At 40.4% G+C, this 23,998-nt stretch overlaps 1 protein-coding gene across 1 annotated transcript; it reads right to left on the reverse strand.

Moving 5' to 3' along the window:
- Positions 1-10,615: 10,615 nt before the first annotated feature.
- On the reverse strand, positions 10,616-23,580 carry hs3st2 (heparan sulfate (glucosamine) 3-O-sulfotransferase 2). The gene is made up of 2 exons (XM_089019292.1): positions 22,943-23,580; positions 10,616-12,530 (listed from the first exon to the last, which is right to left on the reverse strand). The coding sequence occupies exons 1-2, from the start codon at positions 23,407-23,409 to the stop codon at positions 11,912-11,914; spliced, it is 1,086 nt and encodes a 361-aa protein (XP_088875418.1). The 5' UTR covers positions 23,410-23,580; the 3' UTR covers positions 10,616-11,911.
- Positions 23,581-23,998: the final 418 nt, after the last annotated feature.

Below are 23,998 nucleotides of genomic sequence, written 5' to 3' on the forward strand. Positions count from 1 at the left end.
AGACCGAAGAAGTCTTTTTTAAGTAAGATTTCGTGATGGGTTTTGCTGTATCACAAAAAATGCTTCTTTTACTGCCCTTTTAAACCAAACCATCAGAGCAGATGTCTGGCACCGCCACCTCTGCCCATTCGGGATATATATCGGACCAGAGTTACCAGCACAACTTTAGTACGCTGACGTAGCTCTTTGGATGAGGAGCAAAACATCCGACACCTTCAAAGAAGTAGAGATGACGGATGAAGAAATCTTTTCATCGATGGACCACTCCTGTACGACAGAACCTACACAGACGCTATGGTAACGTTTCAACTTGCTTTCAAAATATGATACATGAAAAATATAACTCACCGTTTCCAACGTTTTTAGTGCTTTTGCTAGCTCCTGGGTTTTATTGTGGCGGGAAACTATCACATGACCAAGAAGCACTGCCTTCACCTGTGTCAAGAATGACATTGTTATTGTAGACGCATGTACTATAATCCAGTATTGTTTCAAAATAAAACATTTCAAAGATTCTGAAATGAATACAATGGATGTACTCAAAGTTATTTATTTTTTCTGTGAGGACTGGCACCTAATGCCACACTAATTTCACTTATTGAACTGTCCAAGTCATGGCTTTTAAACTGTAATCAAATGTGAAAAATTGACATTGGAGAGCGCTTAATTGTTGTATAATTATTTCAGTAGCGGCGCAAACATTGGAAGAAAGCAATGAGCGTTGTAATGCATATGACCGCTGGGGTCACTCCTCTTCACATTCATACAAAACGATTCACTGAAACTAATTACAGTCCATTTTTTATGCCAGTGTAAAAAAACAACTATTATCACAATGCCAATTATGTATGTGCTGTTCGGGTAATTATTTCTCATTATCGTGAGTGGCTGCCACGGGCACAGGGAGAGTTAAACTGTAACGCAACTCATTAGCTGGAATGTCAGGAGGGAGAGTTACTGTTTACTCGCCTTTGCTCTTTGGTATGTCGTGCTACAATAGCTGCTGCCTGTGGTAAATAACAGCACACAATGCTCATTTTTAAAGGACAACCGACGTCTCCGGACAAGTTGTGTCCGTAATTTGTAAAATGGCTTCAAATGACTTCTACTGAGCGTATTTTACAAAGATTCCACCGCATATATTTTACGTTTTAAGACTGGCGCTGAATATTCCGGAAGGCTTGTTTTTGAGTTGGTGACAAGTCTGTACGTTACGTCACTGAAGGAACGCCCCTGACCGAAAAAAGGACACATTGTAGCAGTCCTTCCATGACGTATGAATGCATTTGGCTGTACTTGGCTGGTCTGAAAACTTCATGTAGCACCAGAAAAGAGGCAGAAGAGGGCGACAAAGCTAGTAAGCTAGTAAGTAAGTAAGTAAGCTAGTAAGGAATTAATCAGCCTGTGGAAACTGGCTGATTACAGGAGCTTTGTCGCCATTTTCTGCCTCTTTTTGTGCTACATTTCCCACCCCCAGATAGCTTAAAATGGCATGGAATAAATTATTTAATCAATTGTAAACTTGTATGCTTTCCTCTTCAGAACTATTTGAATCATATTCATATCTGTACGAGTAACAAGAAAGCATATTTTCCGAATCTGAAGCCATTGTTTTGATTCTCGAGCAAGGCAAGACGTCTTGGGGTGATGTCACGAACTGGGGGCGGGACCTTCTGAAACTGGCCACTTCCGGGTTCATTTTTTGCGTTTTGGGTATTTTAGATGCTATAAAACGTTTTTCTGATGTCACTTAAGAAACAAAAAAAGTGATGTCGGTTGTCCTTTAAGACATAATGTTTCAACATTCCGATTGTTTCAAGTAAGAGATTTTGTCAAATTTTCTTCAGATTTCATGGCCCTCAGTTGAGCCCATTTTGTGTTATTCAGCCAGTGTTGTCACAATGATGTGATTCAAGATCTATCTAGTTTATTTCTTTTATTTGAGGGTTTTTAAAGTTAGATAACACTGTCAACAGCACAGTGTGCAATGTACATTATTTTTAATATAGTCCAAAGGTGACATGGCGCACACATGATATCACTCCTCATACAAATTGTTTGTTTCCCCCCCATTTTCCAGTAACTAATTTCGAACCAAATAATTGATGCAGAGTACCGATTTTAAAGGCTTAACTCATTTACTGCTCGATGTGCAAAAATGTGTCCACTCCAGGGCCAGGGTTTTTGTCATTTTTACTCAAATTGCAGGACTGTCAGAGATGTTTGATCGGACACTGTGGACAAAGACTCGAACCCAGAAAGATTGTCTTTTACTGCCGGCAGGAGACGGAGCCATTCATGACAGACGTCTGAATTCTGCAGCCCTCTGCCAAGCAATTTATTGAGGGTACATGCAAATTAAAGTGATACATTCGTAAAACATAGTTTTCTTGATTAGAATACCACACCTCTTGAGTTCTAAGCACGAACAGCTGTAAGCAATAAAACATTGTGTTTTCCATGAACTGATACATTTGTAACCTGGCTAATGAGCTCTTCCTGTGAAGGAGTTTGAAGTCCTAAATTACTCCTGTGATAAGGAGTTTCCCAAATCCTAAATTCTGTCCAAGGCCTAGATGAAGATGACAGTTTAACTTGTTGTGTCTGTTAACCAGATTGACCCTAGGTTGTCTGTGCTTCAATTGTGTATTTGAGTCACACATGTTGACAAAGCATATAAGTGCAAGAAACTTTTAAATATAATAACTTCTTATTCTCTATCAAGGACCTACAGAATATTGAGTTTTCGGAATACATAAACATTCAATACGGAATTTGAAACCAAAGACTCTTTTTTCATCAGAAAAAAAGTTAATTCCTAAGTTATATGCATCTGGAGTTATCTGAGCTGGAAATGGGGGAGGCTGTACAAAATACAATGCAAGATAAATATTGGTTTAAATAGCGCTTTTACAACAACTGAAGCTGTAACAAAGCGCTAATGTCGACAAAAGCTAAATGCTGCCCCCTCATGGAAGGGAAAAACATTGCCAGAGGTCTGAGCGGCGTGTATCAACACCCCTCGCAAGAAAGACCATAACTTGAACAAATTCGGGAATGGTGCTCCATGTCACACTTTTCAATTCCTGAATAAATTCGGGAATGGCACCGAATGAGTCAAGATGGCCGCCCCCCCTTGAGACTTATCTTCACAAGGGCCAGTCACCATCAGCGATTATGTCACTATTCTTCATAAACGTAACGGACATTATTAATACATACAAAGACTCTCCGCCAAAATAAAATCCTTTATCTAAAGGCTGCCTCCAAAGAGTCAACATTATTTTCAGATGCTGCTCAGCTCATCCCTGCAAGGTTCACCGTGACCTTTTCCATGATGAACCACAGGGGGATGAAGTTCTGACATATCGTTCCGTCTCGGGAGTGTTGGCCGAAGATGCACCGCGGCCAAGAACGCATGACAGAGTTTGGTGGAAGGGGGATTAAGGGGGTTTGGAAAGGCCACTGTAGGTTTTCAGAACATTTAACAAGAACCACCGTGTTGGCTTGGCCTCATGAATCATCTCCTTTCACTCCGATTGGGCACCTTTATTTTCTTTAATGTCTTCTTAGCTGGAAGGAAGAGAAAGATTTGTTCCCCCATCAATTTCTTGCTCTCAGTGACTAGCAAAGGTTTGTGAGTGTTTGTACATGTGTTGAGTGTTTTTATTTTTTGTATTGTCAGGGTTTGCTCAAGGTTGCAAAGACTTTCGCCGACAACTTTGATTTAGAACGTATTGAAAATTTGATGGCTGGAAGAAAAACTGTTTGCAAGCATTATTACGGTTTGGGAATGTTTGGCGAATGTCAGCTTCTGTTAGCTTCTGTTAGCAACTGCTTGCAGCTCAATGAGATACGTACTCAAGGGACGTGTTGCTCTTCCTTCAATGGTATGTATAGCCTGCAGAGCATTTTGTCGTCAAGGTAAACCCGAAATGAAAATAAAGTAAAACTACTGATAGAGAATAAGAAGTTATATTTATAAGTTTCATGCTGTTATATGCTTCGTCAACATGTGTGACTCGAATACACAATTGAAGCACAGACAACCTGAGGTCAATCAGGTCAACAGACACAGCAAGTTAAACTCGTCTTCATCTAGGACAAGGGTGTCAAAGTCATTTTTTGCCGCGGGCCACATTGTAGTTATGGTTTCCTCTCGAGGGCCGTTATGAATTTGGGGAACCCATTAGAATGTTTAAATCCCTTCAAATATTACAGATGGAGCAAACAGCAAATTAATGAATAACTCGTTTTCAAATCTGAAGTCAAGAATAATGACTTTTATTGTAGTTGACATCCAAAAATATGAAATTTTGGCTCAGATTTTAGCAATCATCATGGAATTTAACAAGTTTGATTCGCTTTCGCGGGCCGAAAAAAAAATGATGTGGTGGGCCGGATTTGGCCCGCGGGCCTTGACTTTGACACCTGTGATCTAGGACATCTGGCCTTGGACAGAATTTAGGTCTTGGGAAACTCCTTATCACAGTAATTTAGGACTTCAAACTCCTTCACAGGAAGAGCTCATTAGCCAGGTTACAAATTTATCAGTTCATGGAAAACAATATTTTATTGCTTACAGCTGTTAGTGCTTAGAACTCAAGAGCTGTGGTATTCTAATCAAGAAAACTATGTTTTAGTAATGTATCACTTTAATTTGCATATACTCTCAATAAATAGCTTTGCAGAGAGCTGCAGAATTCAGACGTCTGTCATGAATGGCTGCATCTCCTGCCGGCAGTAAAAGACAATCTTTCTGGGTTAGACTCTTTGTCCACAGTGTCCGATCGAACATCTCTGACAACTACTTACGTTGTCATGGCGGCAGAGGGGTCATGAAAATAAAGTAAAACTACTCACGTTGTCATGGCAGCACACGGGTCAGCGTCGAGGTGGGTCCAAAGCGAGTTTTTAAAAAGACGAGTCAATCTTCCATCTTCTTTGCAGTCTTATGTAAAATGAGGTGTCACAGACTTTCTTCCTTCCGTGAATTCATTGTCACTTTATCGTTTGTGTTTGGAGAATCGGCTTCCTGGAACGTTTTGTCTGTCTCCTGCCTTGAATTGTTCGGCTGGTGGAAATGTTTTCCACAGGGTGTGTCCACACCTGCAGTTGATGAGAAATCACCTCCCACTTTAAAGAGCTCTGCTCATCTGCAAGATGAGTCATGCCATTTTGGAGCATTTTGATTTTGATTGTCCTTTTTATGAAATACAACCATGCCCATCCTTGTGGGATAGGGGGGGCTCGTAGAAGAGAAGTCAACTTTTCACATTTTTACCTGTTGGACAAACGTGAGACGTTAAAACGATGACAAAGTGAAAATATACGGAGAAAGCCACTCACCCTTTGACGACTCATGCTGGATGGATTGCATTGGATTGGATTTCCCTTTATTCGTCTCGCAGTGGAGAAATTTACATTTCACAGCATCAAAGTTATGAAAGGAAGAGGAAAGGAAAGAAAGAAGTAGAAAAACAAAATACAGGAGCTGCTGGAAAGGAAGCCACTCTTGCGGCGCCATCTTGGAAGTAATAAAAAAAACAAAAACAACTAAATCATAACTAATAAGTTATATGATCTTGAAATGAGGGTGGCTGTCCAAAATACAATACAATACATACATATTGGTTTAAATCAGGGGTGTCAAAGTCATTTTTTGCCGCGGGCCACATTGTAGTTATGGTTTCCTCTCGAGGGCCGTTATGAATTTGGGGAACCCATTAGAATGTTTAAATCCCTTCAAATATTACATATAGAGAACACAGCAAATTAATGAATAACTCGTTTTCAAATCTGAAGTCAAGAATAATGACTTTTATTGTGGTTGACATCCAAAAATATGAAATTCTGGCTCAGATTTTAGCAATCATCATGGAATTTAACAAGTTTGAATTGCTTTCGCGGGCCGAACAAAATGATGTGGCGGGCCGGATATGGCCCGCGGGCCTTGACTTTGACACCTGTGGTTTAAATAGCGCTTTAACAAAAGCAGAAGCGGAAACAAAGCCCTAACATGGGAAAAAGGGAAATACTGCCCCCTTGTGGAAAAGAAGAAATATCACCAGAGGCCATGGCGAGCGCTTTATCGGCACCCAAGCTTGAAAAAAAACAAAACCCAAACACATTTAGGAATGGGGCTCTACGTCATATTTTCAATTCCCGAATAAATTTGTGAATGAGTTAATTTAGTGAAAGAAGAATGATAAACATTCCATAATGAAAAGGTACCGCGTGAGGATCCCTGAGTCAGTCTCACGCCAAAACTGCCGACTCTTTATAATGTTATGAAATGCTTTATTGTCATCATCTTTGACACCGCTGGAGCTGACTTGAATTCCCAGCGATGTCAGCAGACATGAATAATCCGCTTACATTTCAAGCCAAACGCTGCGAAACTTGTCATGGATTTTGCTCGCGTCCTTTTGTTACTGTCGAGTCGTCTCTGCTGAGTCCATGGCAGAACACACAGGACTTTTCTCGCTTACCGTCTTTTAGTCTTTGGCTTGGCTTTGCTGCTATTTGAAGTGCGCCAAGTTGTCATAAATCTAATTAATTCAAATCAGAGGTGAGTAATTCAGCAAGACGTCAGGAGTGAGGCTCTCTTAGCATGTTTGATATAATACACATACAATAATAATAATAATACATTTATTTTACAAGTGCCTTACATACTATATATTAACTCATGCACTGCCATTCCCGAATTTATTCGGGAATTGAAAATATAACGTAGAGCGAATTTGTTCGGGTATTGGTTTTTCTTACGGGGGTGCCGATAAAGCCTAGTCATACCTCTGACAATGTTTTTCCCTTCCATGAGTGGGCAGCATTTCCCTTTTTTCCATATTATCACTTTGTTACAGCTTCAGCTGTTGTTAAAGCGCTATATAAACCAAGATGTATGTGTTGCATTGTATTTTCAACAGCCGCCCACATTTCAAGCTCATATAACTCAAGACCCATACAATTTAGGAATTAACTCTTTTTTTCTGCTGAAAAAAAGAGAGTCTAAAGTTTTTTACGCTGCTTTGAATGTTGATGTAGGCCTAAAACTCAATATTCTGCGGGTCCTGGAATTTAAGTGACAATGACAAAAACCCTGGCACTGGCGTGGACACATTTTTGCACTTCGTCTGCCAGTGAATGAGTTAGAAGTAGGGATATTTTCATGTTCACAAAGGGAGCTTGTTGGTGAAACTCTTGCAGGAATATTCGGAAAAATTACAAACATTCCCATCCTTCATTTTTTTTCAACACCTGGGTATAAGTCTCGCAATGAGAAGCAGACCAAAGGGATCTCATGGCGTAAAATTAGCATTTATTACCTCTTGTTGATTTATTTATTGGATGTTCCCAAAAAATAAAACTTAGCATAAAATAATAATAATAATAATAATAATAATAATAATAATAATAATAATAATAATAATAATAATAATACATTGCATTTATAAGTGCCTTTCAAAACTTTCAAGGTCACTTTACAGTCACAGGTTATTTTTTTTCTGTGGGTGTGCAGCGGCAGCCACACGCGCCAGCGTTCACTCAAGCCGGAATAACTCGAATAGATAGAAGGCTAGCTAGCTAGCTAGTAGGTATCTGATAGTTAGCCAGATAGATAGCTAATAGATAGCTCGCCAGGTAGCCAGCCAGCTAGCTAATAGATAGCTAGCTATATAGCCAGCCAGCTAATAGATAGCCAGCTAGATAGTGAGCCAGCTAGCTAATAGATCGCAAATAGATAGCTAGGTAGGTAGCCAGCTAGATAGCTAGCTATGAATTATCTTACAAAGAAGTCATCCCATCCAGGTAGTAAGCCACATAAGCGCTAACTCAGTTCCACAGCAGTCTGTAGGAATTTTAGTAAAATGGGGCTACATTTCAAATCTTGCTAGCAGCATTTTCATATTTCATATAAAACTGGGAACACAATAATAAACATTACGAATACGTTCCTGCCATTCGGATTTCATTAATTTGTATGAGGTCAACGCTGACAGAAAGGGAATGGGGACACCGGCTGAATTGAAACTCCATTTTCTCTGGAAGGAGAGAAAAAAAGAAGTCCTAATGGAAATGCTAAACCTGGGCGGACGCCATGACAAGTTGGACTATCATCTCACTGATGGCCTTTGCTTGAAACAGCCATCCCAGTCTTTTCGTTCATTATCAATAGTTCGCTCTCACTTTGAATCTATTACTTCTGTGATTGCATGCAACTCTATGACAAACCGGGGGCCCGCATTAATAAGCAATTGAATGGAAGATCCCCCTTGCTCCCCCCAAAAAATTGTTGCGCTGGGCAGGATTTTAATCACTTGTTAAATTGAAAGTGTCACATCACCCAAAATGTGAGTTTAATGTCATAAAACCTTTGGGAATATGACAATACAGTAAAGTCTCGTTATATCGATATTCAAGGGAGTCCGAAAAAATATCGATATAACCGGGACTATCGATATATCTGACCCTGTTTGCATGTAATTTTCTCCGTGCGTGCATAGAAATAGTATCAATATAACCGGGACTATCGATATATCCGATATCGATATAACGAGACTTTACTGTATATACACTGATAGAGTGATAACTTGGCTTACGAACTTAATTGGTTCACAGACAGAGTGTGTAAGGCGAAAAGTGTGTATCCCAAAAATTTTCATTCTCTTACAATGAAAAAGTATGGATGCGGACATATTGAAAAGTGCAGGTGACAGGTATCGATCGATATGAACTTTGACAACAGATTATTTATGCATCTAGTGTCAGATGCTTAAAATCAATTGTGTTCTTGCTTTGACATTGGACAATAAACCCCATGAGTTTGGGAGTGAAATCAAATCGGTTATAGCTTTGACAATACTCCCGCAACCTCTTTAAAGAAAACATGGGCCGATTTGGACTACCAATTGGATTCTGAACAAAAAGAGTCAAAAAGATAATCAGAAAATAATTTGGGGATCCTGTTTTGGTGTTGCAGTTCATTAATGTTGAAGATTTGTCCCCAAAAATATATTTTAAAATATTTTTTGAGAGTTAGCTCGCGACCTAGCTAAATTAGTTCGATCGTTAGCTAGTGAGTGAGCTCGAATTAGTTCGATAGGTAGCTAGCGAGCTAGCTAAAATTAGTTCGATAGCTAGCGAGCAAGCTAGAATTAGTTTGACAGTTAGCTAGCAAGCTAGCTAAATAAGTTCGATAGGTAGTGAGCAAGCTAAATAAGTTCGATAGGTAGCGAGCTAGCTAAATTAGTTTGATAGGTAGCGAGCTAGCTAAATTAGTTCGATAGGTAGCGAGCTAGCTAAATTAGTTTTCTAGTTAGCTAGCAAGCTAGCTAAATTAGTTTGCTAGTTAGCTAGCGAGCAAGCTAAATTAGTTCGATAGTTAGATAGCGAGCTAGCGAGATAGATAATAGATACAGATAATCAGAAAATCATTTGGTGAACCCGTTTTGGTGTTGCAGTTCATTAATATTGAAGATTTGTCCCCAAAAATATATTTTAAAACTTTTGAGTGAGTTGGCGAGCTAGCTAAATGAGTTAGCTAGTTAGATAGCGAGCTAGCTAAATTAGTTCGATAGTTAGCAAGCAAGCTAGCTAGAATTAGTGTGATAGTTAGCGAGCGATCCAGCTAGAATTCGTTCGATAGTTAGCTAGCGATCTAGCTAAATGAGTTTGATAGTTAGCTAGCAAGCTAGCGAGCAAGCTAGATAGATAATCAGAAAATCATTTGGGGTTCCTGTTTTGGTGGAACAGTTCATTAATGTTGAATATTTGTCCCCAAAAATCTATTTTCAAACTTTTGAGAGACTATGTCAGTGTGGTATGGTTAAAAATCAATATTTGCAGTACCTTGGGAGCCTGAAAAGAAGTCATAAAAAAAACAGAGTTCTCACTTTTTGGAGAAGTTCATAAATGTTTAAGATCAGCCCCAAAAACTTAGTCCGGTAAAAAAAAAAACACGTTTCGTTTCAACTTGGATATCAAATAGCTTGCTCGTCTTCCTTCCTCAGGTATCAAAATCAATAATGGGTCTTGCTTTGACAGTCGCCAATTAGAGCAAAGATCAGTTAGACAGCTCGGGCAACATGTATTGATTTGGACTAGCCCACTTCACCCACTTTGTTTCGGCGATTCAAAATTGGCGGACGGATTTCGCGATAGAAACATCCATTCGACGATTGAGTCAGGCGGGTTAAACAGCAATCATTTATTTATTTTTTTTTTGGGGGGTGTTGCTTTCATTGTTGTCACTTGGACAGATTTACGAACTGATAATGTTTTTTTTTTATCCACGAGGAAAGCTCACCACTAGGAAAATCACGGGTGCATTCCCAGTGCGTTCAAAAGCAATCGTAGCCTATGAATATTAAAATGGTTCCATTTGCATGGGCGTGAGGCGCGAACACGGCAGAGGCCTTGAAGAATTAATGCACCGAGCCCGCTAATTCATTCATGTGATTTACAAGCAAGGAACGACTACATTTGATTTGATTTTTACATTTCTATTTTTTGTTTTTTTATCAGTACAGTGATACATTGGCTTACGAACTTAATTGGTTACCAGACAGAGTGTGTAAGGCGAAATGTGTGTATCCAAAAAATCAGGAAACCATTAAAATGAGAATAATCCGTTCCCGGCCCCTGACTGCTGCGTTCTTGACCAATCACGTTGCTTTAACCGAAGACTGGGGGCGGGGAATAGAGGACACAAACAGTTGGCTGCCATTTTGTTGTGAGAAGAACGGGCTCGTTCGCGAACGACACATCACTCATTGTGGCAGCTCCGTGTGTATCCAGAAAAATTGATTTGAATGCCAAGGTAAAATTGTCATAAATTTAGCGTTCGTAAACGGAAAAGTTCATAAGCCAAGTGGCTTGTAAACCGAGGTATCACTGTAGCCATATTTTCCCCAATTTCATTCTCATCACGACGGTAATGCCCATCATTGCACAAACGTGACCATTCTCCATTAACTCATTAACTGCCATTCACGAATGTATTCGTGAATTGAAAATATGACGTAGAGCGCCGTTCCCGAATTTGTACGGGTTTTGGTTGTTCGTGCTTGGGTGCCGATAAAGCACTGGCCATGGCCTTTGTCCATGTTTTTCTTACCGAAGGGGGCAGCATTAACTTTTTTTCCATGTTAATGCTTGATTACAGCTTTAGCTGTTGGTCAAGCGCTATATAAACCAATATGTATGTATTGCATTGTATTTTGGACAGCCACCCTCATTTCAAGCTCTTATAACTCCAGACCCATATAATTTAGGGATGAACTCTTTTTTCTGATGAAAGAGGAGAGTCTAAGGTTTCTAACGCTGTATTGAATGTTTATGTAGTCCTAAAACTCAATATTCTGTGGGTCCTGGAATTTGAGTGAAAGTGACAAAAACCCTGGCACTGGTGTGGACATATTTTCTGGCAGTGAATGAGTTAACCAATGAATGGAACGCTGTCTGTGTAGCTCCGCCCGTCTTGGATAGTTCAGTTTTGGTATCCTGTACAGCTTAACCAAACTGAACTTGGTGAATTTTAGGGCAATTGGGGATATTTGAATCTTTTCGTGACACATTGAAATCTACAATACATTTTTTTTCTGTTTTACACATATTGTATGAGGACTCTTTGATCAGCAGCATCCATAAAGATTTTTGTGGGTGTAAAATATTTGCATTTAAGCACATAAAGAACTTTTTTTTATGTGTTTGTACGTGAAAACATACAATCCTGTGGCTTGGTTCGTTATAGTTCCAGCGGATGTCGTTTGTTTTGTTTCATAAATATTCCATCTCTTTTTTTTGCAAACAACTTCTTGGTTTGACCATCAGGTCTCTAGATGAGTTCAATTTTGTCAAGCAGCTTCAAATAAAAAGTCATACTTGCCCAAGTCGAAGTTTCTGTTCAATCCCACTTGAAGTCCCGTCCGACTGTTTCAAAGAACTTGATGTTGAAGGGTCTATAAAACTCCTGCAGCTGCTCAATAACTTCCTGCTCAATTTGAACATGAGTTCTGCCCTTGGATTTCCCCAAGCAGCGAGGCTGCCCGCTGCTCTCCGGCTTCTTCAGACACGGGAAACCCTTGGTCCTGTTGAAGTAAAAGTGCTTGTCTGAGATGATCCTCTTGAGTCCCAGGAAGTCCTGAACACGACCCATCTCGCCTGCCGGGTCTGTGATGAGGCGTTCGCCACTCACAAAGTGCATCTGTGACAGGTGGAAATAGCGCAGCCAGTTTTCCAGGTGTAGAATATACATGCCGATGCGGATGGCGTTCCACGAGGTATCTACGACGCCCAGGCTCCGGTTCTTAAAGGCCAGCTCGTCAAAGGTGGGGATGTCGGGCTTCTTTGATAGAGTCTGCGTGTAGTCAGAGATGGCCCGAGTGACTGGGTTGCGCACCACCACAATCAGTTTGGTCTGAGGGGACATGCTGGAAATTCGGCGAGGCGCCTCTCTGGTGACAAAGTAACTAGGGGTCTTCTCCAGCGTGATCTGACTGTCCAGTGTTCTTGGCATGAGCCCCCTTGAGGGGGAAAAAGCAAAACAAAACAAGTTGTTAGACTGGGTTGACTGGCAACCAGTCCAGGGTATACACCTCGCCACGCCATATTCATGTTTTTTTTTTTCAATTTCTCACAGCTCTATGCTTCCGTGTATGGATAATTAAAGATGACATTTCATCATGATGAATGTGAGCAAGGTTCGATTAAAAGGTAACCTTTCAAACTCCAGTCATAGGTTACCTCTAAAGTCTCACCACTATCGATCCTCTTCGCTTTATTCATCTTGAGTCGTCGTTGGCCCCAGAGCTTTGGGTGGCCGGAGAGCAAACAATTAATCTTTCTTGAGAACGCCGCCCTTTTTTTCCCCCAACAAATGAAAGATCATGAGTATTTTTCACAGGATGTGTGTGTACTTGTGGTGATGATTGCTACATGGGTGTGGAAGATGTCTGGTGCAGGCTGTCAAATCATGCACAAAAGGGCTGACGGTGTGAAAGTTCACAGGTGGAGCGTCTTGAAATAGTCCAACACTGACAGGTTACTTAAAAACACAGACTACTGCATTGCGCTATGCTGTCTGCATTCCTTTACTTTGTGTTGTGAACACCAGGCATTTTGATGCATCACAGCAGCTCTATCAGACCAAAGAAGAAGGCACTAAGGCAATTTGGACGGACTGTGTGTGCGACATTATTTTCATTGTTTTATTGTGTGTACTGTAGCTAGACAGCTAGCGAGCTAGCCAAGTTAGTTCGATAGTTAGCTATCGAGCTTGAGTTCGATAATTAGCTAGTGAGCTAGCGATAGTTAGCTAGCGAACTAGCGATAGTTAGATAGCGAACTAGCGATAGTTAGCCAGCGAGCTAGCGATCATAGATAGATACTACCCAATCATTACAATATGTCTATGCGTCATTGATTAATGCGACATGATTAATGGGGATCTCACACAGTTTTACAAATCAAAAATGGTAATCTGAACCTAACTGTCAAATGAAAGTCCTTATGTAAATAATCATTAAAATAATTGCATTTATTTATTTTTTGGTTTGTTAAACGTTATGTGACTTGAATATATAAACACACCCACAGACGTTGACGGTGAATAAAAGTTAAAGTTTATGTCAAGATGCATTAGGAGCATTGGCAGTGACATTTTAATGACTTAGAGAAAATGAACTCAAGTGAGGCGAAGAAAATGCGTTCGATACTTTGCCGCATGCCCTAAAACGCTTGAAAGGTCCTGTAATTGCGTACTGTGTACTCACCTGCTTGACAACTTTAATTAGTGGTTAAATACTTAAGAAGATATTCAATTATACTTCCAGAGTTTTCAATAGTGAAGAGTTTCCAATGAGTGAGCCATTAGATGGCACGGTTGTTAATAGTGGCATTATTATTTAATGCATTATCTATTCAATATGTGCATTGCATTTAATGAGCCGTGAACAATCTGTTCGGAAAGACTGCATGTTTATCTTTCACCACACTGGAGATGACATCGTGCAGGCTACCTCATGATGTCTTGTGAGCATGAATTGGCATTTTAGACCAATAAGGACCTCTTTGACCTTGAGACACAATATGACAGGTTCCGTCCTCAGCAATAGTTATGATATATTATTCTCTTCACTGTCAGAATCTAAATTCACAGCAGTGTTCTATTTTAGGATACATCATTGAGTCTTAACTGCTTATTCTGCGCAGGAGGAGCTGGTGCTCACCTGTGCCAATTTCTTGTCTCCAATTAACTCAACTCAGTTGTTGGTTTTGGACTGTTGTTACAAAGACAGAACCCATACAGACTAATTCTCTTCTAGTGTAGTTCTTAGAAGATAAAAAGGAGCAGCGATCATTTTCGCGGATCAACCAATCAGATTGGTCATTCGGCACATTTATAAACAGCTCTGGAGACCTTGTGAACTCTGCCTAAAACACGTCGGTTATCAAACACAAGGAATGACCAATTGACGATGAGGCGCTACACAGAAATGTAGGCATCCAATCAATGTTTTGTATGACACCCCTCATATATCGAAACACCCCTCACATATCGGGAAAAAAACCCTCAAAAGGTAAAATGACGTGAACTCATTCACTGCCAGATGGTGGCAAAAATGCGTCCACTCCAGTGCCAGGGTTTTTGTCATTGTCACTTGACCCACAAAATATTGAGTTTTAGGACTACATAAACATTCAATGCAGCATTAGAAACCTTATACTCTTTTCTTTCATCAGAAAAAAAGGTTAATTCCGAAATTATATGGGTCTGGAGTTATATGAGCTTGAAATGAGGGCGGCTGTCTAAAATACAATGCATTCATTTTAGTTTAACCTCAGCTGTTGTTAAAGTGCCATATAAACCAATATGTATGTATTGCATTGTATTTTGGACATCGACCCTCATTTCAAGCTCATATAACTGCAGACCCATATAATTTAGGAATTATCTTTTTTTCTGATAAAAGAAGAGAGTCTAAAATGAGAAGGTTTCTTCAGCCGCCAGGCAAAAAATGTCGTTCGCTGAAGAAGCCTCTTGGATAAGAAACAAAATATCCGACACCTTCAAAGAAATACAGATGATGGCTGAAGAAACCTTCTCATCGATGGACCACTCCTGTACGACTGAGAGCTTACACAGACAAAGAGAGTCTAAGGTTTCTAATTCTGTATTGAATGTTTATGTCGTCCTAAAACTCAATATTCTGTGGGTCCTGGAATTCGAGTGACAATGACAAAAACCGTGGCACAAGAGTGGACATATTTTTGCACATTGTCTGGCAGTGAATGGGTTAAAGAGAAATTCCATAAAATCAAAATAATGTTGTGTGTAACGTCTCTGTGTTTTACCATCCGTCTCGTGTAATGATGTGAAACTATCAGCGAGAAGGAGCAAACAAAAACACGTGGCCTTCAAAATGTCTCCTCCACAGGTACTTTGGGTCAAGAGTGGAACACAAAGCGCCCGCTGCTTCCATTGCATAACGAGCGCTCACTACTAAAGCGACCTCCGAGAGCGCCCGGTGGCTATGTCGTTCCATGATTTATTTCGCTTCTGCAGCGTGCAAAGGAAGCGAGGGGTCTCAGGGGTTCACACTGGCTTCCCTTAGGGACGCGGCGACATCGTTATGGAGGAAGACGACACCCATGTCTTTTAATTCAAAGCGCCGTCGACTCCTTATTACGCTGTGGCGCCGCCATGGTGTGCATGTCGTCTACCGGGATAACAAGCGACACACACCACAACAACGCGGTGACTGTGGTTGTTTGCTCTAATTAGTACACACACACACGCACACACACAGCCGCACACTAACACACACAATGTATACAAAAGTATTGGGACAAGCCAAGCTAAGCTCCTTCTGAGAGTGTGTCAGTGGGGGATTGCTTACTTGGACAAATACTGTATACAATTCATATATTTGACCAATCCTTCTTAGATTATTTACAAGTGAGCATGATCCCCATACCATTATCAAGGAAAAGGTTTCTTCAGCCGTCATATGTATTGGACATTTCGTTCCTCATCTAAAGAGCTTTGTCAGCGAACTAAATTTGTACTGGTAACTCTGGCCCTATATCTCTAATGAACAGAGGTTGCCACAAAATTCCCACCTATTTTAAACCTATAATTATTTTACCTCAACATCGAAGGGACAATGCTAGTGCGCCTCAATCTGCAGTACATCTGCACCTAATAGCTAGCAACCACTCAATTGACGACAGTGAGGTTAAAATCTTAGCGAAAGAAAATAGATATTTTTAGCTTTTAGCTTATTTTAGCTATTTTTATGAAACAGCAAAACCCAATGGTAGTTTAAGTTTTAATTTAGCCCATGCTTACAACAGACTTCTCTGTAATAGTTGTAGACTATAATGCATGCAATTGGCTGGGGACCATTTCAGGATAGATCACCCCTCTCGCCCAAAGATGGCAAGGGTTTAATATTTTAGACTCGCGCTGAATATTCAGGTAGTCTTGTTTTCGAGTTGATGACGTTGCGTCTGGGACGCCCCTGACCGAGAAAGCGACACACAATGCATTTTTGGTACTTTGTTTGGTCTGAAAACTTCGTGTTGATGGCGAAATTAGAAGGACAAAACTACAAACGACTATTTGATACAGGTTGACACAAATTCCCAGCAGACAAATCAGCCCATTTCCAACGGAGCTTGGGTGCCATCTTGTGCATTTTCTGGGACGCTACATTGGAGTCCTGACAGCTCGAATTGATACAGGAAAACTTCTTTAATCGCTTGCAAACGCTTTCCTCTTAAGAACTATTTGAATCATATTCATAACTGGATGAGTAACAAGAAAGCATCTTCTCCAAATCTGAAGCCATTGTTTTGATTCTAGAGCAAGCATGTCCTTGGGTAACGTCACGAACAAGGGGGCGGGACCTTCTGAAACTCAGCATCTCCAAGGTCATTTTGAAGTAGTTTTGGGAGACTTTAACTCATTTTTATTGGTGTTTTGCATTTGACTAAAAATTTAGATGCTATAAAACGTTTTTGTCATGTCAGTTAGGAAACAAAAAAAATGGTGTTGGTTGTCCTTTAAACTACAGCTCCAAAATGGTGGCTCCCCGCTCTCTTGGTTCTCTACTTCAGGGGCCATGACCACCTAAAACAGCCAAAGACGTAGGTGGGCACAAGAAAGCCGCAGATGTCACATTCGTATTGTAACAGTCTAACAGTTCAAATGGAGTTCTCGCCACACATTAAGAAAGCAACTTGTGTGTGGCGGAAAGGTATGCGCCATTTGTTGCAAAATATCCCGAAAAGCTGACACACCGTGAATGAAAAAAAATGTTCAGCCGTTAAGTGGCGGGAAAATGCCTTCAACTTCAACTCATAAAGTCTCAATTGCTGCATCTCGTTAAATAAAAAAAAGGAGCAAAAAAAGGCATCTTTCTCTTTCCTCGGTAAGATAGAACGTCAAGAGCTGCTCCATTATTAAAAGTATCCCTCTAAAATTAGAGCTGACAAGCCGTCCAGTCATGAATCAAAAAGCAAGATTTTCCCAGCCAAACGCAAGATTTTTGTCTCATATTAAAACTGCTAAATGCAAGTTCAAAGAAAAAGTAGACTCCTTCTGCTATGCAAAAAAAAAATGTATAAGGCACTTGCCCTTGAAAAAAGGCTTGTTTTTCAACCTCAGGGCGCTGACTTTGGAATAACAAGTATTCCTGATTTGAAGCGCGCAGGGAAATGACTGACATTTGCTCTCCTTGAGCAATAAGACTTCTGAATTGAAGCCGTTTTAAGAACTATCACATTAACAGCCCGCAGGAAAAACCAAACAGCTGAAATTGTGATGTAGCTCTATTAGCCTGTACAGCACATTCAATATCATATCTTCACGCAACAAACCAAGTCATGCGAGTTACCAACAATTTCTTGAAGGCGCTGATCAATGTCAGACTTTACGCAAACAATGATTGGCTAATCACTAGTTTGCGAAAACTCCTCTGATCACAAGCTGCTAGTGACAAAAGCATACTGGCCAGAGCTAGCACACTGTATCGGTAGCGAGCTGCATAAGCAAATATATTGTGTTGATTGAATAGCGGTTTTGTCAAGAAATGGATTTGTTTGGACATTTACTGTTGAAACCTTTTTAAGAGACGGACTTTCAAGAAAAAATGGACATTAAGAAACCGCCTAGTGGAGTTGTAGTAAATCACACCACACCTTTTTTTCAGTCTGGATTGATTCAGAAGACATAGCACTACTAAAGCGCTTTTTTTTGCGCCTGTAATGGGCAGCATCTTCACAGCCCCGCTTTGTTCAGCGGAAAGGTCAGTGCTGTTGGACAGTTTGTGGCTGGATGGATGCATGGCTTGAGGAGGCCGCAATAAGAAGAAAGGAGCGTCAGCGCAGAGCGCCGATGCGTATGTGGAACTGTCGCGGCTTGGAATTGAAGCGGATTAATGTGGGACAGGGGATGTGAGACACTCTCTTTTCCTCAATGGATGCTACAGATTCGTATTTGCTTTCCACATTTAGCTTGTAGCAGATGTGCACATTCCACCATGACGTCCCTGATCCACTGCTGAAAAGGACGCTTTGATCCTCTCCTTTTTTATCTAGAACTGCTTACGGTCACAAAAAGGGTACAGCAAGTGCTGAAGATTGAATGACTCTCTGTGTCTTTGTGTTGTCATATTATTTGATACAGTAAAGTCTCGTTATATCGATATCGGATATATCAATAGTCCCGGTTATATCGATACTATTTCTATGCACGCACAGAGAAAATTACATGCAAACAGGGTCGGATATATCGATAGTCCCGGTTATATCGATATTTTTTGGACTCCCTTGAATATCGATATAACGAGACTTTACTGTAGTTTAGTTTTTCCCCTCCCTCTCTCACCCGGCAAATTGGCGTTTTCGTGTTTATTGTGTTTGTTAAAGTCATTATAAGTGCCTTGCACGCTGGGTCCGAGAGGACGTTAATTTCATCTGTGCTGTATGTCATGCAAATTAGCATCTTCTTCTTTTCAGCTTTTCCTTTCAAGGGCTCGCCACAGCGAATCAGTGTCCTCCATCTTCAGAGGTTTGATTCACGTTTGTTTTGGCCAATCTTTTACGTCGGATGCCCTTCCCGACACAACCCTCTGTATTTATCCGGGCTTGGGAATGGCACAAGAAGACTTATGTCCCTTTGTGGCTACAGAACAAGCAACTTGCTCAGTAAAAGGCTCCCAAACACAAAATGGTCATCGGCACAGCAAAATTCAAAAAGCAAAAACTATACTCACCATTTGATGACAATATTTGACAATAAAGCTGACTTTGACTTGAAGGCCTAAGGATGAAATCCACGACCCGCCGCTGACCAAGAGACACCAAAACGCGTGCGTCGATAGAACACAAGAAGCAGACCAAAAGCCCAAATATGTACTTGGTTTGGAACAACATCAGGAAATGAACCATTCAAAACAAAATGGCAGATTTCCTGTCTTTTCGGGCATGGTTTGGTCTCTTCTCGGTAGACATTTCGATCAGATCTTATGTTCCTCACTGAATCAGGTTGAATTTTAAACAATAATAATCACACAGCATGCTATTGAACAAAATTAACTTGCTTCCACCTCAAATCCCCAATTTCTTGTTCTGTTGTGGCGTAGAGCCTTGACATTATTTTCTGAGTCATGAAAAACGATCAAACGACCGTCATTCTCATTTCATTATTGTTCATCGGAATCCTTGAATTGAAGAAGCGGTACCAGCAAATTTGGATGCGCAGGATCGCTGCGGAGTTTACTGTACGGCCCCGAGGAATGTGGCGGTCAAGGGTATTTCGAGGTATAGGCGGATTTTGCCCCGCTTCACTCGTGCCTTGGATGTTTGCCATATAAAAGGATGCAAAGACACAGGGGGAAAAGTTCAGACAGGATTTGATCTTGGTGGACATGTCCCTGGATCGATTAATAACACCCAAATTGGAAATTTCCATCTTGAAAATGAAGTGATTTTTTTTTTTCAGGAGTGGTTTCATGATTGCAGACAACCTTGTCGTTACAGAGGCAAGTTGTTTCATATTTGGATTTAATTTTAATATGATCGTAATGAATTGTACTTTGTCTGTGAAACAGATCCTGGGGTCAAGAATAATAAATAAAAACTGCAACTAAATAAATAAATAAACACAGGATAAATAAATTAATAAGAAGTTGCAGTTGAGAGAAAATCAATGGGTGTCATTTTTCATAATTGATTGTGCGAGTCATTCATCAAACTCGGATGCCACGAGGATCTGAAATTAAAGTGTCAATTAAAGTGGATTTGAATAAAGACGACGCCGTCAAACCACGAACGTGCCAAACAATTCATTTTCCCTCCTGATAGCTGTCATGGATTTTTTTGCCCTCCCTGCATAAACATCACCACTTTAGCCTTCAACACTAGACTTGTTGCACCATATTGCCTTTTCCAGGAGACTGGCTGGAATGCACGCTTACTAGCATCAAACATAATGAAACATGATGCCCAGAATGTTTGAGCGTCCTAGTTTGTAGTTGCCGCACTCGTATTCGTCTGATGTCCAAGTGACTACAAAAAAAACTGCTATTAAATGAAGGCTTATGCCTGTAGGTTGTCTTACTGGTACTATGTTGCTACCCCCTGATGTGTAAAGAAGCAGTTGTTTGTAGGTTTATAAATATCATCAAATTTCTACTATCTTTCTCATTTGATACTTAGCATTATGTAGAGATGTGACACATTTTTTTCAATAATAATTCGTCACACATTTTTTAATACCATATTAAAGTGCATTTAAATAGCTTTCAAATGATGTACAGATTATTGTTCGATGACAAATAAGGAAATAAAGTTGGACCTTGGCTTACGAACTTAATTGGTTCCCAGACAGAGTGTGTAAGGCGAAAAGTGTGTATCCCAAAAATTAATTTCCCATAGAAACCTTTAAAATGAGAATAATCGGTTCCCAGCTCCCCAAAAAACATAATTTTCTACTTTCTAATTTTCTAAGCCTTAAAACTACACAAAATATACCTTATTTGATGTATAATAAATGTGCTATAGTATTATGATTAAAGAAATAAACTGTACTGTACAATAAAAGTCATTTTATTTACCTTTGTGATGGTCGTTAATGGCTTGATGGAATGGAGTGTCCGGTTTCCTCAGCATTAAACACTTGATGAGGAACATAGGCTTCTTTCACGATCTTGAGGAATGATCCCTTTAGGTGCTTTCTCTGCGATAATTGTATCTAGTTCTTCATCAATTGTGATCTGTTTAGCTGGGTTGATAGCTTTTTGCATCAAGTGTACAGATGACTTGTGCGGGTTATTTGTGGAGCCTGATTGATGGGATATTTTAACCTTCCAGTCTACACTCTGATTTTTCAACTATCAAAGTTGAAATGTGTCCAAATTTCACTGTTTTCTATCCATTTTCTCACAATTTCACTTTTTTTTTTACTTTTTTTTGTTTTGTTTTGTTTCAAGCTCTGTCCTCTCCCTTTCATGTGCTTTCTCACTCTCTCTCTTTCTGCCTGTCAATTTAATGTTTAACCCCCACCCGACCCCCACTGCTGGGTTCTTGACCAATCACGTGGCTTTAACCGAAGACGGCATTTTGTTTTTTGGAGAACGACTTCACTCTCTCTCTATCTGTAAACCCCATCCCCCACTGCTGCGTTCTTGACCAATCACGTGGCTTTAACCGAAGACTGGGGGCGGGGAATAGAGGACAAAAACAGTGGCCACCATTTTCTTCTTAGGAGAACGGGCTCGTTCGCAAACGACACATCACTCATTGTGGCAGCTCCGTGTGTATCCCGAAAAATAGTTTGTATGCCAAGGTAAAATTTTCATAAATGTAACGTTCCTAAACCGAAAAGTTCATAAACCAAGGGGTTCGTAAACCAAGGTTTCGCTGTATGAGGGGATTTGCTGCCTGTAATTCCACAGTTAAACAATCATAACTTTCTTAATTTTTGGCAGATCTTAACGAGTAAGGTACAATTGGAAAGCTTTTGAAATTCTAAACAAGAACAGAAAACACAACAAAATATTCAAAATATAAATTAGCAAATATCAACGATCGAACGATTCCGACTCTTTATCCCCACCCAGACGGCACCTGATGTCAATTAAACATTAACATGACATCACTTGATTGATTTTGATGGCATATGGAAGTTAAATTGACATTGGATAGCTCGTCATTAACGATTTAGCGTTTTACATTGATCACCAGTGGTAAAACATCAGATGTCATTGTAAGGAGCTTGCTAAAAACATTTCAAATGGTACTTGTCCAATGTCCAAGTTTTATAAAATGCAGCAACAACTTCAGAGGCGTTTGACGTCCATAGTGGTGTGCATAATTAATCTAATGATTATTTGATGCATCTGTCACATCTTAACATGGTTCCACTGCACCTTTCTGCTATGCACACTACATCATTTATAGGTGTGCCTAAGTACTGGTATAGGTTTTGTATTATTTGCTTTTAGGTGGTATTTTTTCAATCGAAAACAAATTTAAAGTTCAACGCACTTTCGTTGTTTTTGTCGTGTACATTGAGGCTAGGTGGCATTGATTTTAATCGAACACAAGTTGAAAGTGCAACGCACTTTCGTTTTTTTTGTGGCGTACAATGACGTTAGAGGCTTTACGTTTTAATCTGGTTGATTCGATTCGACTCCAATTCGATTTCAATATTATATACGCCAGAAATGTCTGGATTCCAAGACACGCAGTTCGACGACATTTCGACTTTAAGGGATACATGACTAATTTTCCAGGTTTCCCCAAAGCAGCATTTCCGAATGTTGTCGCAAAGGATCAAAAGTACTCGCACATCAGAATTAATGCAAAATAACATGAATCAATCATGAAGGAAGGGAATGTTCATGAATGAAAACTTGGTTTTGCCTACCTGTACCAATCCAGTCCTCGGTCGTAGTTCCGGTCGAAAAAATGGGACTCGGTTCCAAGGGCGCGTACATCTGGATGGATCCGAATGAACTCCAGCACCGCCCTAGTTCCACCTTTCTTCACTCCCACTATTAAGACGCCAGGGAGTTTTTTATTTCCGTATCTTTGTGGCAAACTTGAGTTTCTCACCCAGCGGGACGGGGGAGAGGGTGGAACTGGAGGTAGAGAGCTGACAGCACCGGTATGGGCTCCGGCGGCGGAGGCGCGGACCCACCGCAGCCGGGCACACTGCTCCGACTGGGCGAGAAGTTTCTTCCCGCCCGCGTTGGGGTTCGGCGGGCATCGGCTCCCCTCGTACACCCGACCCGAAGTCACGGTTGTGCGGCCGAAGATGATCGTGTAGCACAGGTAGGTGCACGACAGCGAGACGGTCAGCATGAAGGCGGACGAGAGGAACCGCTGTGCCATGTCTCCATGGGGGTTCAAGGTTCTGCATGGCGTTCAATTGGACCCGTCGTCCGACACCTCCTTTTCATCATCACCATCCTCCTCTCCCTCCTCCTCAACTGTGGCGAAAACGTGTGGTCCACTGTAGTCGTCTTAAAAAGAATTCCAGAAAAACTACACGCTCCAAGTCCACAAAAGTGCACTTTGCTCATCCATCGTGGACCTGGAAATGGTTCTTCTGGTGATGCTCACCCACCTATACAGACATCAACAAACCTCTGACGTCATCACAGGGATGGGTCCATGTCATGCAAAATGAACATCACTATGGGTAGTTTTTGCCCTTTGTTGGATCAAAATAATTCAACATTGATTCAGTCCCTTCTGGACCCAAAGCTGGGTTACTTTTAACTCAACATTTCTAAGAGTGATATGCACAGTTTAAAACTTCATGCCTTAAAGAAAATAGATAGAAATAGAAATACATAAAGAAAGAAAGAAAGAAAGAAAGAAAGAAAGAAAGAAAGAAAGAAAGAAAGAAAGAAAGAGTGATACATAAATAAACAAATAAATTGATATATCGATAAACAAATAAATGTCTAAATAAATA

This window comes from Hippocampus bargibanti, linkage group LG17 (genome assembly GCF_051943395.1).
Source record: "Hippocampus bargibanti isolate YZ-2025 linkage group LG17, ASM5194339v1, whole genome shotgun sequence".
NCBI lineage: Eukaryota > Metazoa > Chordata > Actinopteri > Syngnathiformes > Syngnathidae > Hippocampus > Hippocampus bargibanti.

Coding starts and splice junctions, on each gene's coding strand:
- hs3st2 (XM_089019292.1), bottom strand. CDS start 23,409: ATGGCACAGCGGTTCCTCTCGTCCGCCTTCATGCTGACCGTCTCGCTG. Junction 12,531..22,942: donor CGAGGACTGGATTGGTACAG/GTAGGCAAAACC, acceptor TTCCCCCTCAAG/GGGGCTCATGCCAAGAACAC.